Source organism: Calypte anna, chromosome 6 (assembly GCF_003957555.1).
Source record: "Calypte anna isolate BGI_N300 chromosome 6, bCalAnn1_v1.p, whole genome shotgun sequence".
Classification (NCBI taxonomy): domain Eukaryota; kingdom Metazoa; phylum Chordata; class Aves; order Apodiformes; family Trochilidae; genus Calypte; species Calypte anna.
The window spans coordinates 2,551,672-2,567,562 of NC_044252.1; the positions used below are offsets into that span (position 1 = coordinate 2,551,672).

The 15,891-nt window shown below is 41.1% G+C and overlaps 1 protein-coding gene across 2 annotated transcripts in view; it reads left to right on the forward strand.

Moving 5' to 3' along the window:
* Nucleotides 1-15,041: 15,041 nt before the first annotated feature.
* The window catches only part of LRMDA (leucine rich melanocyte differentiation associated), a 550,862-nt gene continuing 550,012 nt past the window's right edge, over nucleotides 15,042-15,891 (forward strand). For both annotated transcript variants that reach the window (XM_030453399.1, XM_030453400.1), the window contains exon 1: nucleotides 15,042-15,223. In XM_030453399.1, the coding sequence (XP_030309259.1) occupies nucleotides 15,194-15,223 (30 nt within the window). In that variant the 5' untranslated portion in view covers nucleotides 15,042-15,193. The remainder of the gene's footprint in view (nucleotides 15,224-15,891) is intronic.

A 15,891-nucleotide genomic window follows, 5' to 3' on the forward strand; every position in this document is an offset into this window, starting at 1 on the left:
GTAAGAATTGCCTGTCCCGACAAAGACAGATTTTTAAGGGAACTAAACCCCCAAAAGTCCCCAGAATATTAAAGGATTCAAAGCAGTTCAAACACAAGAAACAACTAAGCACACACTCCGCTTCATCTAATTGTAATTTTTATTTTTCATTCACTGAGTTACCTTTTAAGTATTCCATAAAGATCATATTTCTTTAATCTTTTTCTGTTTCACAGGAAGTTGGTGTCCTCAGTGGTGACAATGTAGATGGAAGCATATGAGTCTGAAGAGGATTTTTTCCTGGCCAGCTTCATTCAGGTACTCCCAGTTGATAAATGACCTTTATTGTCAGGTGTAGAGATTAAAGACAACAGGAGTCTGGCCAAGGTCACAAGTCCTTACAGAAAATAAGCAGCCTGCTCCTGTAAACTTACTACATTTTGGCCACAGAGGAGCAGAAACTTGACAGAATTAGCAGCTCCTGGCTTTCATTTCAAGGTTTGCCATCAGCAGTGTGCAACTTGATTGTGTGGCTCTAGATCTGTAACATGAGGGCCTGGTATTTAGTTACCAATTACAGAGAATTATTATTAATAAATAATAGCACAATATTAATAATATCATAATATTGGAAGTCAGTGGTTTTGTTATTTTCTTTGGATTTATACACTGTGGGCTTTTTAACCTGTGACCTTAAAATCATAATCAATCTCCATGCTGGTATGGCAAGGGTAGAAATGTTATGATTACATAGCTTTGGTAATCTTGTTTGAATTGTATTAATATACAAGGATAAAATCAATTAGCAAAACACCAGATTTGAAGTGTAATTTATGGACACTGCATTTATGGAGTATTCATTGGTTGAATAGCTCCAAGACAGAAATAATAGCTTTGTGGCTACTTCTGTCAGGGCTTCCATCTTCTCATGGTGGACTAAAAAGCAAAATTTTCTCATTTATTTCTACACAAATGAATTGGACTGTAGTAAGCAGCTGGTTTGGTTCAGTTAATCCCCCACTGTGTCTCACTCCCACATTTTTATCATCATCTCAATGGGAAAAAGCAAACCAAAGTAGGACATAGTCACATGTTTTAGGGTTATTTAGTACTGAAGTATGTTAATAAGAAAGAGGAATGGCTGGACCCAAATTTTAACATATAAGAAAAACAGTAAAGATTACAATCCAATTTTAAAAGATTCTTCACTTTTCCTGGACTGCTGATACCTACTTAAATATATTATTGTTAATAATATTGATAAGCCAAGGAAGAAGAAAAAAAAGGAACCTGATGCTATTTTTCATTGTTCATTATGAAAACTATGTGGAGTAGATAGGATTTTCAAAAGGGTGTATTTCTAATTACAGCACTCATATAAACAACTGTGGATCTGTAATGGGCTCTTCATAGTGGAGATAAAAGCTCTTCTTGGCCAGAATTGCCTTCTCCTTTCAGAATGTCTCTTAAAACTGTTTCTGTAACAAAGGCAGTCACAAAAAGTTTCCATGGGGCTCAGCTGTGGATCTGGCTATAAGTTGACTTGGAGTTTTTGGGCCCACATCTGAAATTTCTGTGACTTGGGTAGTGTAGAAATCCCTTTTATGTGCAGTAGTGAAGGACAAGACTGATTCAGTTGGGTTCTGAGGGAGCAAACCTGGTGTAACCAAGAAGTTGAAAGGAAATACAGTTCCTCCCTGTGTCAGGATTGTGATTTTATTAATATTTTTATTCCGGAGTAATGAAAGCAATAACATTTTTACAGTCGACAGTAAATAATCACAGGGTGCCAAAACACTCAGCTCAGTGTAGTTATATTTATGTTTGTTGTATACATACACACAGGAAAAAAAACAAGTATTCCATCTTGCATGGTTTGGTGTCCTTTACACAGATGGCTGCATGTCTCTGAATAGGTCAAATGTTTATCAGTTGTGCCCCTACCTATTCCCAGAAGGCCTAGGTATGCTTTCTAGGAATAATATGAAGTGTCCCAGGGAAAAAAACCCACAAACAATCTGCAGCACCCACAGATTTCTCCAGCTACCTGTCCTCAGCTTGGGCACTGTTGCACTGGGGACTTCATAGGACCTTGCAAGGTGGGATGAATTTCATCCTTAGAAGATTAAGAACTGAGCCAGACTCCTGAAGTACAGAAAAATTAATTTAGCAGTTATAAAGATGTCAGACTCATGACACCAGAGAATGAAGTGCAGAATGTCCTCCTCTGCCTTGCCAGAATAATTAGAGAGCAGTTCATTCACATCCTCTCTGTTGATTCTGCAGAAATCCTAGTTGTGTGACTGGACTTCTGTGATAGAGATTCCCACTGATTCAGCTCACAGATGACCTAAAGCTCCAGTGTGGAAACATCTTTGAGGTAGTAGCCAGTGGCTACTGGTTACATGCTTCTTTTTATAAATGTAAAGTTATTTGAGTTTTTTACCTCTGCTTGGATACTATGTGGCTGATGGTGAATCTTTGCCCTTTACTGCTGGAGATTCTAAGTTCACCTTTAAATGACAAGTTCTGATATGAATATTTTGTGTTTTATCAGTTTAGGCCAAATTGTGAGCAGAGTTTTTCTGGATTAAAAATGCTCACTCTTCCACCCTTCCATTCCATCTAAAATAAAATTGCCTGAAGATATCCACCATCATCTAATCTCTGATATTCTGATAGGTACTGCACACTGTCAACTCTAACAGTTTGAAATCTTAAGTGAATATCTACTTTCACTTTTTAATACAAATAGTCCTGAAAGATTATAAAAATATTTAATGTGCAGTGCATGTCACTCAGGTATCATTGTCAGTAATGGATGGGGAACAAGGTTTGATAATTTATAAAAAATAGATAAAACCCTTTCTCAGTAGTTACTGGTTTTGGGGTCTTGTTTTTTAATAGAAATGCTTTGGTATTTAGTATATGCTGAGATGTATATACTAGAGTAAAACTGAAATGATTTATGCAAATTGGTGAACTAACTTGAGGGCTTGTATGTTACCTGAAAGACTGAAAACATCTTGCATTACAGAGAGGTGTGGAGAAACAGTTCAGCTCTTTGGCTGGCTGCCAGTCAAACAGTAAAACAAGACAATTTTTCTTGGTTACAAAGTGTCCCAGTGAAGGAGCCCTCCTCTCCCACCTGTGTGTGACTTGTGAGGCCCCAAGGAGTTGGGGAGGAACCTTAAGGTTGACTGGGGTTCCCCTAACAACCAGGAATCCTTAAATGGCAGAGATTTATAGAGAGTGCAAACCCATCAAGTGGAGAAGGGGATATAACTCAGGCACATCCTGGCTCCGGTGGGGCTGAACCTGGTGGGGCTGCTCTGACTGAGGGAGAACCATCAGGCTGGGGACTGGTTGAAAGCTTTCCTTCCACTTCTCCCATGACTTTGAGGCATGCTGAGCCTATCAAAGGCTGTACCTACCCTGTCCTGCTCTCAGGCTTTGATGCTCCAGCTGTGTACACTGTTCAGTTTTGGGCTTCCACCTGGAACAAATAATTTTCTTCCTGCTCAGAGAAAGTTTGAGGCTGATTTAACAGGCAGTTCACTTCATCAGCTGCTGCACTGGGACAATAGAGACCCACGCTGGGTTTCATTTCCTCTACCTGTGTGAGGCATGCCAATTATATCCAGAAGGCCTTGGAGATTCATACGTCCCCTTAGTGCCATCAGACATGCACCACAAATTTTATGTCTCCTGCCAGATTATGGAAATCTGTCTGACAGCAATGAGGCCTTTAATTTTTCAGCCATCTGACTTTGAACCAACGAGTAAACAAAACTGATATTGTGAGGGTACACAGGTAGGAAATGAGACCTGAGGAGACTGGGCCAGCTGGAGGTAGCCCTGTGGTGAGGGGAAGTTTCTTAGTAGCCCACAAGAAGAGGTGACTTGGTTGCACCTCAACATGGATGGTTCTGACCACAGAGACAAGCAGCTTGAAGGATAAACCCTGAAAGCTACCCACTTATAAGAGAAGGATGTGTAGCTCTGACTACATTTTGCTCCTGGATTTCTGACCTGAAGACCCCTGAAAAGCACTTTGGATTTCATGACATCTCAGTTCAGGGACTGCTCTCTGTGCTTGGCTGGGTGAGTGCAGAAGCTGAGCCTCTGCAGTCCTCTAGGGACAAAGCAGAAGGTGCTATTTTTCTGCCTGTCTCATCTCCAGGGTTTTAGCCCCATTCCTGAGCAGTATTAGTAAGACAGCTAAACTTGCAACCTGTGGTCTGTGGAACTAACTGTAATATTGGGCTCCTAAAACCTTAATTAAGATGGGTATTTCTTAATTGAGATAGGCATAGTGGGGCTTAGTTGATTATTATCCATAAACTGTCATGGAATTTTTAGGTAAACAACACTTTAGAAGTGTTGGGTATGTCTTTCTTTGCATTTCAAAATAATCAGTATAAATAACACTAAGAACTGAAACACAAATTCCAATACACTACAGTGAATACAATATGAAACAGTAAAAGTGAAAGGGAATTAACACACATTTCCATTCACTGGAAGGAGAAAGATGAACATTGATAAAATTTTCCTGTAGATAAATCTTTGAAAATATTCTTTTCAATGTCAGTTTATGAGCCTGCCTGATGAAATATATATTCCTGTAAGCAGTCATTAAGCTTAAAATAGAATCTCTGAGATCCTTCAGTGGACTTGTCAAGTCTTCTTTTGCTCACTTACCTGTTCAGGTCTTGATGAATATTTTGGTCTTTTCTACTTAAACAGAACAATATTTAATTAGCACTATAAAACAAGCACTCTCAAACTTTGCAGGTTAAAAAAAAAAAAAAAGGATTTTCAGACCTGTGGTTATCTTTTAACTAGAACTTCTTTCTGTTTGTGACAGCGTGGACAGTTCTGTAGCTTCATCAACATAAGCATTTTTTTCATGATGAAAAATTAACAGTAGGGAAGAACTGAACTTAATACCTTGCTCTCCTTTCTTATGATTTAATATGTGGAATAAGCAGAAATATCCTCCACGCTGTGGCATCTTTGAGGTTATTTCAGAGTATTTTATATACCGGAGTATTTTTTAATTTCATTTCATGAAGAATATAATGTTTCTTTTTCAGTGCAGTTTTTTGAAACCAGACTTGTACTAAACATAAGATCCAAGAAAGAGAAGTATCCAAGTTAGCCATCAGCTCCAAGGTAGTCAGGATTTTCCACAAGAGGCTCCACTTGCTGCATCTGACGTGCACGTAAAACCACATGGGGAGACTTCGTGGCTTGAGTGCCACGGCTGGTGTGCCAGAGAGCCCAGAGGGCCAGGTGGAACCTCTCCTGGTTGTGTCTCACTTCTAGCATGTCAACCAGAGTGTGAGCTCTCAGGAGATGAAAATGAAGCTTTAATTCCTAAAAAGCCTAGTAAATGAACAATAAGTATTTTAATAGGAGGTTAATGACATGTGGTTAGACAAGGCAACAGGCACTGCTCGCAGCCATCCGTGACTGCTCCTGCAGAACCTCCTCTTCAGCACGGCTGCAAAAGTTTGCAGATTCTCTTCCTGACAAGTAGTGCTTGGAAAACTATTTACAAACAGAAGCTGCTTATAAAGTGCAGCCTAATGGCTGTTTCTTTTTGTTTTAGTAGGGAAGTCTAAGACAGCTGACCAGCTGGGGGAAAAGTGCTAGAATCTTGGCAGACTAATCTGGGTATTTCTGTCCCTTCATCATGAGAATTAACTGTGCATATTTCTCAAGAGTTTTGAGCTGAGAATAAAGTACTTTTTGTTTGTTACTGCTGGTTCTCTTAAGAGCTCAATTTACAAAGCTGTGTTTTATTCCTCTGTCCTGTAGTTCTGATCCATGATGATATTTGTTATGACAGCTTCCTTTTTACTGGGTTCTGTCACATAAATCAAGTTACTCCACCAAAAGTAAACAAAGTTTTTCTTTCTTAGAGAGAGAGGAAAACAATTAATTAGCAATTTTAAAATGAATAATAATATTTTAAACTTCCTGAACTTTTTTTTTCCTTTCTTTTTTTTTTTTCCCTTTGGCTTGGCATGAAGTATTTTCTAACATTGCTGTGACTGAGTTTTAAAAACACAGCACCACCCATGAGCTGATCTCTTTTAACCTTCACTTCACAGAATGCACCCAGCCTTAACAAGGTACTAAATCTTCAGTAAGTGACCCCAACGTAGCATGTGATGTTTTGGGTTTTTTTTTTTTTTGTGTGTGTGTGTGGTTTTTAGTGTGTGTTTTTGTTTTGTTTCTTGCTTTTTGGTTTTGTTTTTTTTGTTTGCTGTTGTTTTGTTTTGGGAAGTTAATGGTATTGAAATATGCTACACTGTCACCTTTGGAACTGAAGACCTTACACCATCATGGTGTGACTCAAGCTATCTCAGTTCTGATCTGGAGACAAAGCCTGGGAGAGTCTGAAGTGGTTTTATTCTCTGTGTCCATTCAATCAGTGCCTTCTTTTGCAAATATGTCAGTTCTGGTGTGTGTTTCTCTGCTGATTTTGTAATGTGGACATCTTTCAGCTGAAACTGAAATAGCTTGTTCTTCATTATTCATATATGTTACCCAGCACCACCAGCTGGTAGTAGCTTTCCTCATCTGACTGAGATTCCATCAAGGAATCCAGGCATGGAAAGCTCTATATTTTATTGTTAACAGTCCATCTTTACCTGAGAGCAACAGTTATTGGTCTGAAGTTCTGAACTGTCAGTGGGAAAGGTGTGACAATGGAAAAAGGTCCTCAGTGTACTGGCCAAATGTCAGCATTCCAGAAACTTTAGAGTCAAAACTGGGTTCCAATATTAGGGCAAGAATTTCCTTACTTTGGTCTGTCTCTAATCATCTCTGCAGTATAAACAGGAAGTCTCTTTGGTTTTAGTCTGCTACTTCTTTTGTGTTTCTCACTAAAAGAAGGCTTATCAAAATATTTTTTTCTGTTATTTGGACAGATGGCTGGGAGACTAAACCATAACATAGAGCTTATGGAGCACCACTCTGTTCTCAATGAATGAGGCATTACATTGGCCCAGCTGCTTCCCTTCTTTTCACTTCCCCATGTGCATAGGGTCTAGAAGAAGAGGTTTTTGGAAAGAAGAAGTGGGATAGTCTTTGGAAAGTTGTAGTGAATCTGATCCTAATATCACAGGACTGTTTAACCCATGAGCTGGATTGTTTTTTCCCCTCTGTGTCTTGTTTACAGCAAAGCCATTTTCTTATTATAGAGTGGTTCCTGCAGTCTATGCCTCACCAACTGAACTGGGCTCCTTTGGTCTTCCACTGCCTTGCACGTGATTTTCTAGTTCTTGAAGACCTGACCACTGTGTGACTGAGTTGTGCTAGATAAAGGACTGGAGAACTTAAGCTATACATGTCTTGAAGGACCAGGAGGTACTATAGAACCTACAGTCTTCAATAAGGCATTCTGTTTGCTCCATTTTTCCTGGAAAAGGGGACTGTGAGTGTTATTTGAAAGATTTGTAAGTTCAGAGTGGAAGAGAGGAGTAAAACACTCAAGTCACCAGCAGGAAAATTCAAGAAGAGTCAAATTTAACCAAACCACCTCGAGATCCCGTGCCTTTCCTCTCACTTTCAAGAAGTGTGAAGTGTGTTTCTTGCAGCGCTCAGGTTTACACGTATCTCTCAGGATTCACGACAATATCTTGCAGATATTGCCTCTGTAACAGAGCAGAGACCATGCCTCTGTAACTTCCAGCCCTTCCCTCTTGCATCATGTGTGTTCCTTTCCTGGTGATGTCTCCAGATGATGCAGGATTAATGCAAGCTGAGCTATATTTATCCCCTCCTGCCCAGAAGGATGGGTGGATGAAAGCAGTGAGTAATGGGAAAAGTTGCTGTTTAACAAACTGCAGAGGATGGTGGCTTTTGTTTGAGCTCTGTTCTTTCATAGCCATCCAAATTGTTAGCAAGTTCCATACATTTCTGTGGGAAACCTTGGTACTTGAATGATATAATGAACAATAGCAGCTGGCTCTAGAACTGAATAATAGGGAACTGAAACTTTTGCTCCTTAAAATACAGCAGTTATTACATCTCAAACTGCATCATGTTGACTTCTGATGGGACTGCATTCCTGCTCACTGCTTCCTTTTCAGCAGCAGGATCAGATATCTGTTACCTCTCTGGAAGGCTGTGGGTTTGCCCTTTGCTGGTTTAACCAGCTCAGAGATGTAAGATTAAAAAAATAGGGTCATGGGAAGGAGGGAAAGAGCCTGTCTGCTCATGTCAGGTATTCTCCCACTTCTGCTTGAACTCCTTCCTGATCATACAGTCTTCTGGTGGGGTAAAGACACCTGACTTCAGGGTCTTCCAACATGAATTTTCAATATTGTAGCTAGGTCTCTTTTACTGTGCAGTGCTGTTGGCAAAATAAGATGCAGGTTGTGCCTGCTTGAATTAATCAGGTGAATATAGTTCCTTTTGCACAAAAAAACCACCCCAAAACAATCTAAAACCAACCACCAAAACACCTCTGGCTGGCCTGGCATTTCAGTTCTACAGTGAACTGCCAAGAGAGCTAGAACAGGAGAGCTCAGCTCAGCTTACAAGCTCCTCTGGCCTCTGCAGCCAGCTTCCTTTATGGTTTGATCTTTGTATTCAAGTATTTCCTGTAATAATCTTGTTTTGTCTTTGTGTGACAGACAGTCACTGCCCCAGTCACTGCTCAGTGACAGAGACCTGGAACGAGAAGAAAATCTTGCTGAACTTCTGAAATTTCAAGTACAGTTCTTGAGCCTAGAATGGCAATCTTGGATGGCCACAAATGAGGCTGTGCCCTTGCTTTAATCCCTTCTCCTTTCCCAGCTCTGTTGCATTCTGATGAGCAAGGCAGCTTTGATGCACAGAGCTGTACAGCTGCTTCAGCCTTGCAATTTACTTTCCCACGATAATGTCAGCCAAACAACCTGAAATTCACATCTCCCTAATGGGTTGTAGGGAAGTTCAGCACTTCAGGTTTGTTGTCAGTCAGGCATCTTCTGCTTTGAAAATAAAAAAATAAAAAAAATCTCTGCCTGTGCCTGCAATGTGTAATTATAGGAGGAGAGGCACCAACAGCTTCCATACAAAGATGACTGAATTCTTTCAAATTAAAAAAAATTTTATGATCTTTTAGGAAGTGTTGTGGACCTCCATGGTTAGCAACAGGCCTTGGAAACTTGGCAGGAGGATAAGCCCTGGCATCCTTTCTGTTGGCTCTATGAAAAAAAAAACCATTTAGATTGTATGAATTACCAACTACTGAAAAATACCTGGGCTTGTCTTTGCTTTGTGCTAAACATTTAGTTTTGGCAACACGTCAAAACCCTGCAATAATCTGTGGGTGTCCCATGTCAGCACCTTTCTTCTGCATGGAACAGAAAATCCCAATCACCCTTCAGCTTGGAATATCCTTTTGCTGCAAGTATTGTCCCCTGAGAGCAAAGAAATGATGGTTCTACACTTGCTTCTTTTCCTGGCTGGAAATAATAATTCTTATTGTGTGTTTGCACCAAATAGGGTAAAGCAAGGCAGAGTATTGTCCAGAGTTAAGAGTATTTTCCTGCTGCAGGGTGAGAATAAATGCATTTAAAAATGCTGAGTGCTCTGGTAACACAGTGCTCTGAAGAACTTAGTCATATTTTACCTGGTTGAGATAAATTTACTTACCTCTTTTAATCCTATAGTCTAAAGGAAGCAGACTCCTACACATTAAAAAAAAAAAAAAAAAAAAAGACAAACCCCAAACCAACCCTGTACCATAACATATAAAAAGAGAGAATTAAATTGCACAATTAATTGTTGCTGTGTCGTAGTCGTAGAGAGCGTCACTTATTAAAAGTAATTCCAGCCTGAGAGTTACAGTGTGCTGGAGAATGTAACAAGGGATTTTTAATTGTATTTGGGTTATACCATGGTCAACAAAACTGTCATTAACTTTAGTGGGAGCCAGTTGAGATTACTGGATTAAGATTTCATGAAAGTTTTTTCTTTTCCTTCTGTCATCAAAGCTTTTAAGTTGTTCTGGTTTTTGAAAACTTAAAGTATATTGCATTATAAAACCTGGACAAAAAAACAACCAACCAAAAAAAAAAAAAAAAAAAAACAAAAAACAAACCCACCCCAAAAATCAAAAAATAACCCCCCAAAACCCTAAAAGAATGCTAACAAGTTTATGAACTGAAGCTTTCTAAAGGCATCACAGAACTTTAGGTGCCTGTGGCATAAAACAGTGAGCAAGCTTAAGCCAGGGCTGCATTAATTCATGTGTCCTCACTGTGCTCAGCCCATGCTGCTCCTATATTATAGGAAGATAATTAAATATATCCCATATAAATAACCGTGCTTTGCTTGGGATCAGAGGAGGAATCAAAGAACCATGCAAGAGGTTTTCTTAGAATGGGCGTTCTGCTTCTGTGTTTCAGAGAAGGACAACAAAAAAAAGGCAAAAACTCTAGATGAAAATAAAAAATATTAGCTTACCTTTCCCCACAAGAAGGGAGTCTCTGCAAGAATGGGAAAAATGTAAAACAAAGCCATTAGTTGGCAGCAGGAAACTCAAAAGCATTGTATGGGCCCATGTTAGTGTGGGATAACTGGTTTTCATTGCTTTTCTGGAAAAATATATCCTGCAGAGGTCCAGCCACCCAAATGTGGGTGTGTATTTCTGAAGGAAAAAAAATGCTATTTACTGACATTTTAATACATCAGCACAAAAAGCAAAAAGAAATAATTTGGATGTGCTCCAAGTTTTATAGCACCAGACTACACTGTCACACTAATAGAGCTGCAGGAAAGGTGTATGGGTGCTTTGCAGATCCCTTTAACTTGTCACTGGCTGCTAAATGTCTTTGTAAGTGGGAATATAAGGAATAGATTGGAGATAGGAAAAGAGAAACTTAATTTCCAGCAGTTTATTTTAGGAATGGCAAATGATGTCATCATGACTGAGTTTCTTTCTGTCTTTGTCAATCAGATTAAACTATGTACTTGGTTGTATTTATCTTCTTTCCATCATGTTTATTTTTTTTTCCTGTGTGTTTCACGGCAGACAGTGCTAGTGATGCTGTTTCCTGGGAGACATTTGAAGTTATTAGTTTGGACATTAAACATCATCTTTAACTGTGATTAAAACCAGGTGGAAGTGAAGTTATGTATGAATAAAATGTTCCTCTGGAAATAGGAACAAAAATAGCTGTACTACAGTCAGTCTCTTTCAGCTCAACTGGTTTGAATTATGTTTAACATTGTGTCACTGTGGATGTTTATCAACAAATATTTTGAGTCCTTTCTTTGTGAGCATCAACAAAATGAGTTCTATGGGTGAACTCGGAGCCAAATTGATGGGCAAGTGGGGAAAAATTCTGTGATTTTTCTGGGAGAACTTATTTTTTTTTTAAGGCAATATGGTGTTGTTTGGCTTGACTCTGAAATGTGAAATGTTTGTACTCATGCACATACAGATGCACATGTGTAGTGTGCTGTAAGCTAGAAAACAGTTTTGATTAATTCAGTCTGAAATATTTTTATAACTTTCAATTAAAACATTCAGGATTGCTACTTTTTTCTCTCATAAACTTTTAATGTTCTTTTAGGACAGGAAAACAATTGTATACATAGAGTTTATGTGAAATTACATCATTAATTTGGTGCTTGCTGTTATGGCAAATTTACTGGCACGTATTATCTAATAGTTTTAATCAGCTAATCAATGAGATGTCATAATTGTAGCTGTGTATACATTTGAAGCTTATGACTGCTAAAATGACTCTGTTATTATGTGAAGAATTTAAAGAAAAGGACAGATCTGGCATATACCTATCACAGTCCCATTACACTGCTTCCCAGTTGTTTGGGGGCTGGTTTACAGGTAGGATCTTTTTTGGAACATCTGGTGCTCTTTACTCAAGAAATAGGTCTGCTCACTTTGTAATATATATATGTGAGTACATAAAAACATCTACTGAGCATGTTAGTAACTCATTTATTGTGGTGGTACACAAGAAAACGTGATTTATTTATTGTTTCTAAGGTTGGTTTTGTCTGTATGTAACCTGTACATCAGTTTTGGTAGGGTTTTTAAAAAATTAAGGAAATCATACTTGGATGGCCCATTTAGAAGTGCTGCTTTCTGCTTTTAATTGTGCACTGAACCTGGTGATTTAAATAAGCAAGGGATATTTTTGCATATTTTATGTATACATACAGTATAAAAAGAACCCCCTGAATGTTTGAAGGGTCAGCTAAGTCCCACTGTCATATAAATTATTTCAACTTGTACAAAGGATCCTCACAAAATTTTTCAGCTTCTAAGCAACTACCAATAACAATATGTTCTGTAAGTACAAACTGAGTTTTCCAAAGGTTCCCTCATATAGGCAGCTCTACGACATCTAAAGAAAACATTCATCTGATTCAGGTTGTGTGGGGCCAGGGCTAAGGATGGTAGTGCTTGGGGATACTCAGAAAAATAAATATAAATATATTGTAAGGTGAAAAACACTCTAAAACCAGAGGCAGCCTCACCATCATCCAGTGTCTGTGATGTGACATGATGAGCAGCAGGCTCTAAAGGTAAAAAAGCCCTCCTGTATTTATATATAGTTATATATGTATTTATACATAGCACTGGAATATATTTTAGGTCCCCAATAACAGGAGACACAAACTCATGGGCACATTGAGTAATATATCTGAAATCTGAGATGAAGACACCACTTTGTTAGAGTTTCAGAGTACATCTTACAAAATACTCCTTCAGTGGTAGAGAGTTTCAGCTGGGAGTTTTCTTCCCTGTTGAAAATTAGGTGGAGGTAAAATGAAGGAATAAAACAGAGGTTAAAAAACCCCAGAGTTTCAGAAATTTGCCAGCTGTCCTGTAGGAAACTGGCAGCAGAATTAGGAGTTTGAAGAGGCAAGCTTTCCAAGCCCAGGGAAGCATCATAGCAAGCCAGTCATCTCTTTCCCCATCCCTCTGTTCCAGCCAGGTTTGTCTTTCCCTTCCTGTCCAGGCCCATTTTGTCACTGCTGTCAGCAGCACTCCCTGTTTGTTCCACACCATGGGATTTGAATCTATTATTTTATCCATGGCAGATAATAATCTAGGCCATGCCCATACAAGAAAACACTGAACTGGTTTCAAAAGAATGATTATAAGCCAGATGCACTTAAAACAGTTTGCCACCTCCTTAAGTTGTTTTTGTAATTTACAAAATTCAGTTCAACTGATTGAAGAGATGATAAAGTCAATTAAAGTCACCCAGTTTAGGGAGCTGCACCTGCAACTTTTCCCTCTAGACAAGGTCTTGCCTGGTAAGTAGGAGGATCAATGGCAGGGTAATGCAATTGGCAATGTAAAGAGCTGGAAAAAACAGACTTAGTATTTTTGTGTGCTGTTTTGCAACCTATTCAGGGAGGATTTTTTTTTTCTTTTCTTTGTAGATATCTCTAAAGTGAGAGCTAACACTCTACTGAAATTAATACTAATAATATAGATAACGATGTGCTGAATTGTTTTCAATATAGGTATTGCAGTTTTACAGGACTGTAGTATTGAACTGAATTTCCTCCATGAAGACAGATGCAGCTAACCAGAGCAGTGGGCCTTGAGCTGCATCTGTTCATTCTTGTGGGAGCCACATGCTTCTGACTAAAGGAGAGATAAAAAAGAGGTAGCTACAGAAAGAGGAGAATGTATTGCTTTGTTTAAATTTACAGTTCACATAGGACTTGTTTTGCTTGGCATGTGTTATTTGCTAGATAATCTAATAAATAAATAAAGGCACTGATTGTTTGAAGCATGCTGAGCGATGACCTGAACGAGCAAGTATGCCTTGATGGAGAACTCTTCCTAAGGGAAACAGAACTTTTATTCATCAGGGCAGGGACCAGCTTATTTGCTGTGGGTGAGGGGTTTGATTCTTCTCTGTTTGACAGGATGAAGGAGGGAAAATGAGATCCATGCAAAGCAAGGGAGTGATTTCTTCACTGACTGTGTTTTGTTTTTTTCTGCATGTTGGCCCATTTCTATTTTTAACACAAGACATTCAAGTAACAGGGAGGAAAAAGTAGTACAAAATGTTACTGTGGGGTTTTTTGTGTGTTTGTTTTTTCTTTTTCTTTTCCTTGGTTATATCCTCTGTTCCTCTCCAGCAATCAGCATAAAAGGAGGAATGGCTCTATAGAAGACATAGTGCCACAGCTGCACCCAGAGTGTGTTCTGTTGGCATTAAGAACAGTTGTAGTTTCTGCTGGGTTGTTGGATAAACTGTAGGAAGTGGTTTGCAGCATGGAGTATGTATCCTCCTGAAACTTATTTCCCCTCTCACCATGTGCTTCTGCTTTCAGTTGAGTGAGTTATGCTGTATTAGCAAGAAAAGGGAAAGAAAAGCCAGATTTTTATAAGGTGCTTGGGCAGCTGAGGAGGTAGGTCATTGACTAATAGGATTTAGGCTCCAAACCTGGGAAACTCAAGTTATCTTTCAAAAGCCTCACATAAAAATTCTTAGGGAAAAATCTTCATTTTCCTACTGTGCCTCACCACCGATAACCAACCATCATGGCACTATTTTAATGAACTAATCCTCACGCCCTGGAAGGACTGGTTTGACAAGCGCTTCTAATAATTACAAACGTATTTGTGCTTTCCACACTAGCGACTCTGTATTCCAAGAAAGATTGCTGAGAGGATGTGGATCTCTCCTGTAGATGCTATGGATTACTTTGCAGGTGCTGCTTTGCAATTGCCGGATTCCTCTTCACAGGAGAGTCACACACTGTGCCACGACCCTGTGTGCCCTTCAGCAGGTGGGGAGCCGGTCCAGATGCCCCTCCAAGATATTTAGTTCCTTGGGGAATGAAATCCAAGCCCCATTTCACAATCCAAGCTTTTCAATCCAAGTCCTCCTTCACTGCCACACTTTTCCCACACCTCTCCCCAAGGCGAGGTCCTAACCGAGCGCTCCCCACCTGCCATCCCGACTGAACCGGCACCGGGAGGCGGGGGTTTCCAAAGGCTCCGGAACCCCAGGGACCTCCCCGGGGCGGCCGCAGGTATCGGCGGGAACCCCGCGTTTCTCCGCTGCCACCGCCCCCGCCCGCGGCCCGGCCGCGCTTCCGCCCGCGTCAGCTGACTGACTGCCTGACGGACGGACCCATCGCCCTGAGGAAGAGGCGGCTACCGGCCCGACCCGGTCCGGTTCCATCCCGTTGAAGCCCCGCAGCCATGGCAGGGGTGGTGGTGAGCGGAAACCAAGTAAGTATCCGCGTCCCGGCGCTCGCAGGCAGGGCCGGGGTGGCGGCGGCGGCCCCACCTGCCGAGGTGCAGCCCGCCCCGGCCCGTCCGTCCCCGCCCCCCGGTGCTGCTGCACGCCGGCATCCCGGCCCGGGCACTCGCTGAGCAAGGGCCGAGGGAGGCTTTTGTGGGGCTGGTGGGCTCGCAGGGTGTCGGTTTCCAGCTGTATGTTGGACCCCCCCCTCAAGCCCAGGGCGCTGCGCAGGTATCGGCTCCGGGGGCTGCCGTGGGGAAGGGGTCGAGAAGCCCTCCCCGCACTCCAAAGCAACGTGTGGGGAGGAGGCGGTGTGGCCCCCGGGGCCGTGCTGGGAGTTGAAGGGGTGGGGGGGTGTGCCTGGACACTGAGGGGGCGCTCGTTCTGCAGGGGAACCCCTGAACTGGGACCCTGCTACTTCTGCTGCTGCAGCCCGCTCAGATGCAACAGGCGTCTTCCCCAGCACTTGCCGGAGGAGCAACGCGGCTGCAGAGAGCTCAGCCCCCTGCAAGAACCCAAGTGGGGGTTGGTTCCGTGGTTCCTGGAGCGGGGTCGTGCTCCGGAGAGTCCTCCTGCTGCTCTTGGCCCCTGCTGCTCTCAGGTGTGTGTAGCTTGCAGGAACAGGCTGCAGGAGAAGGGCTCAAATACATTGAGT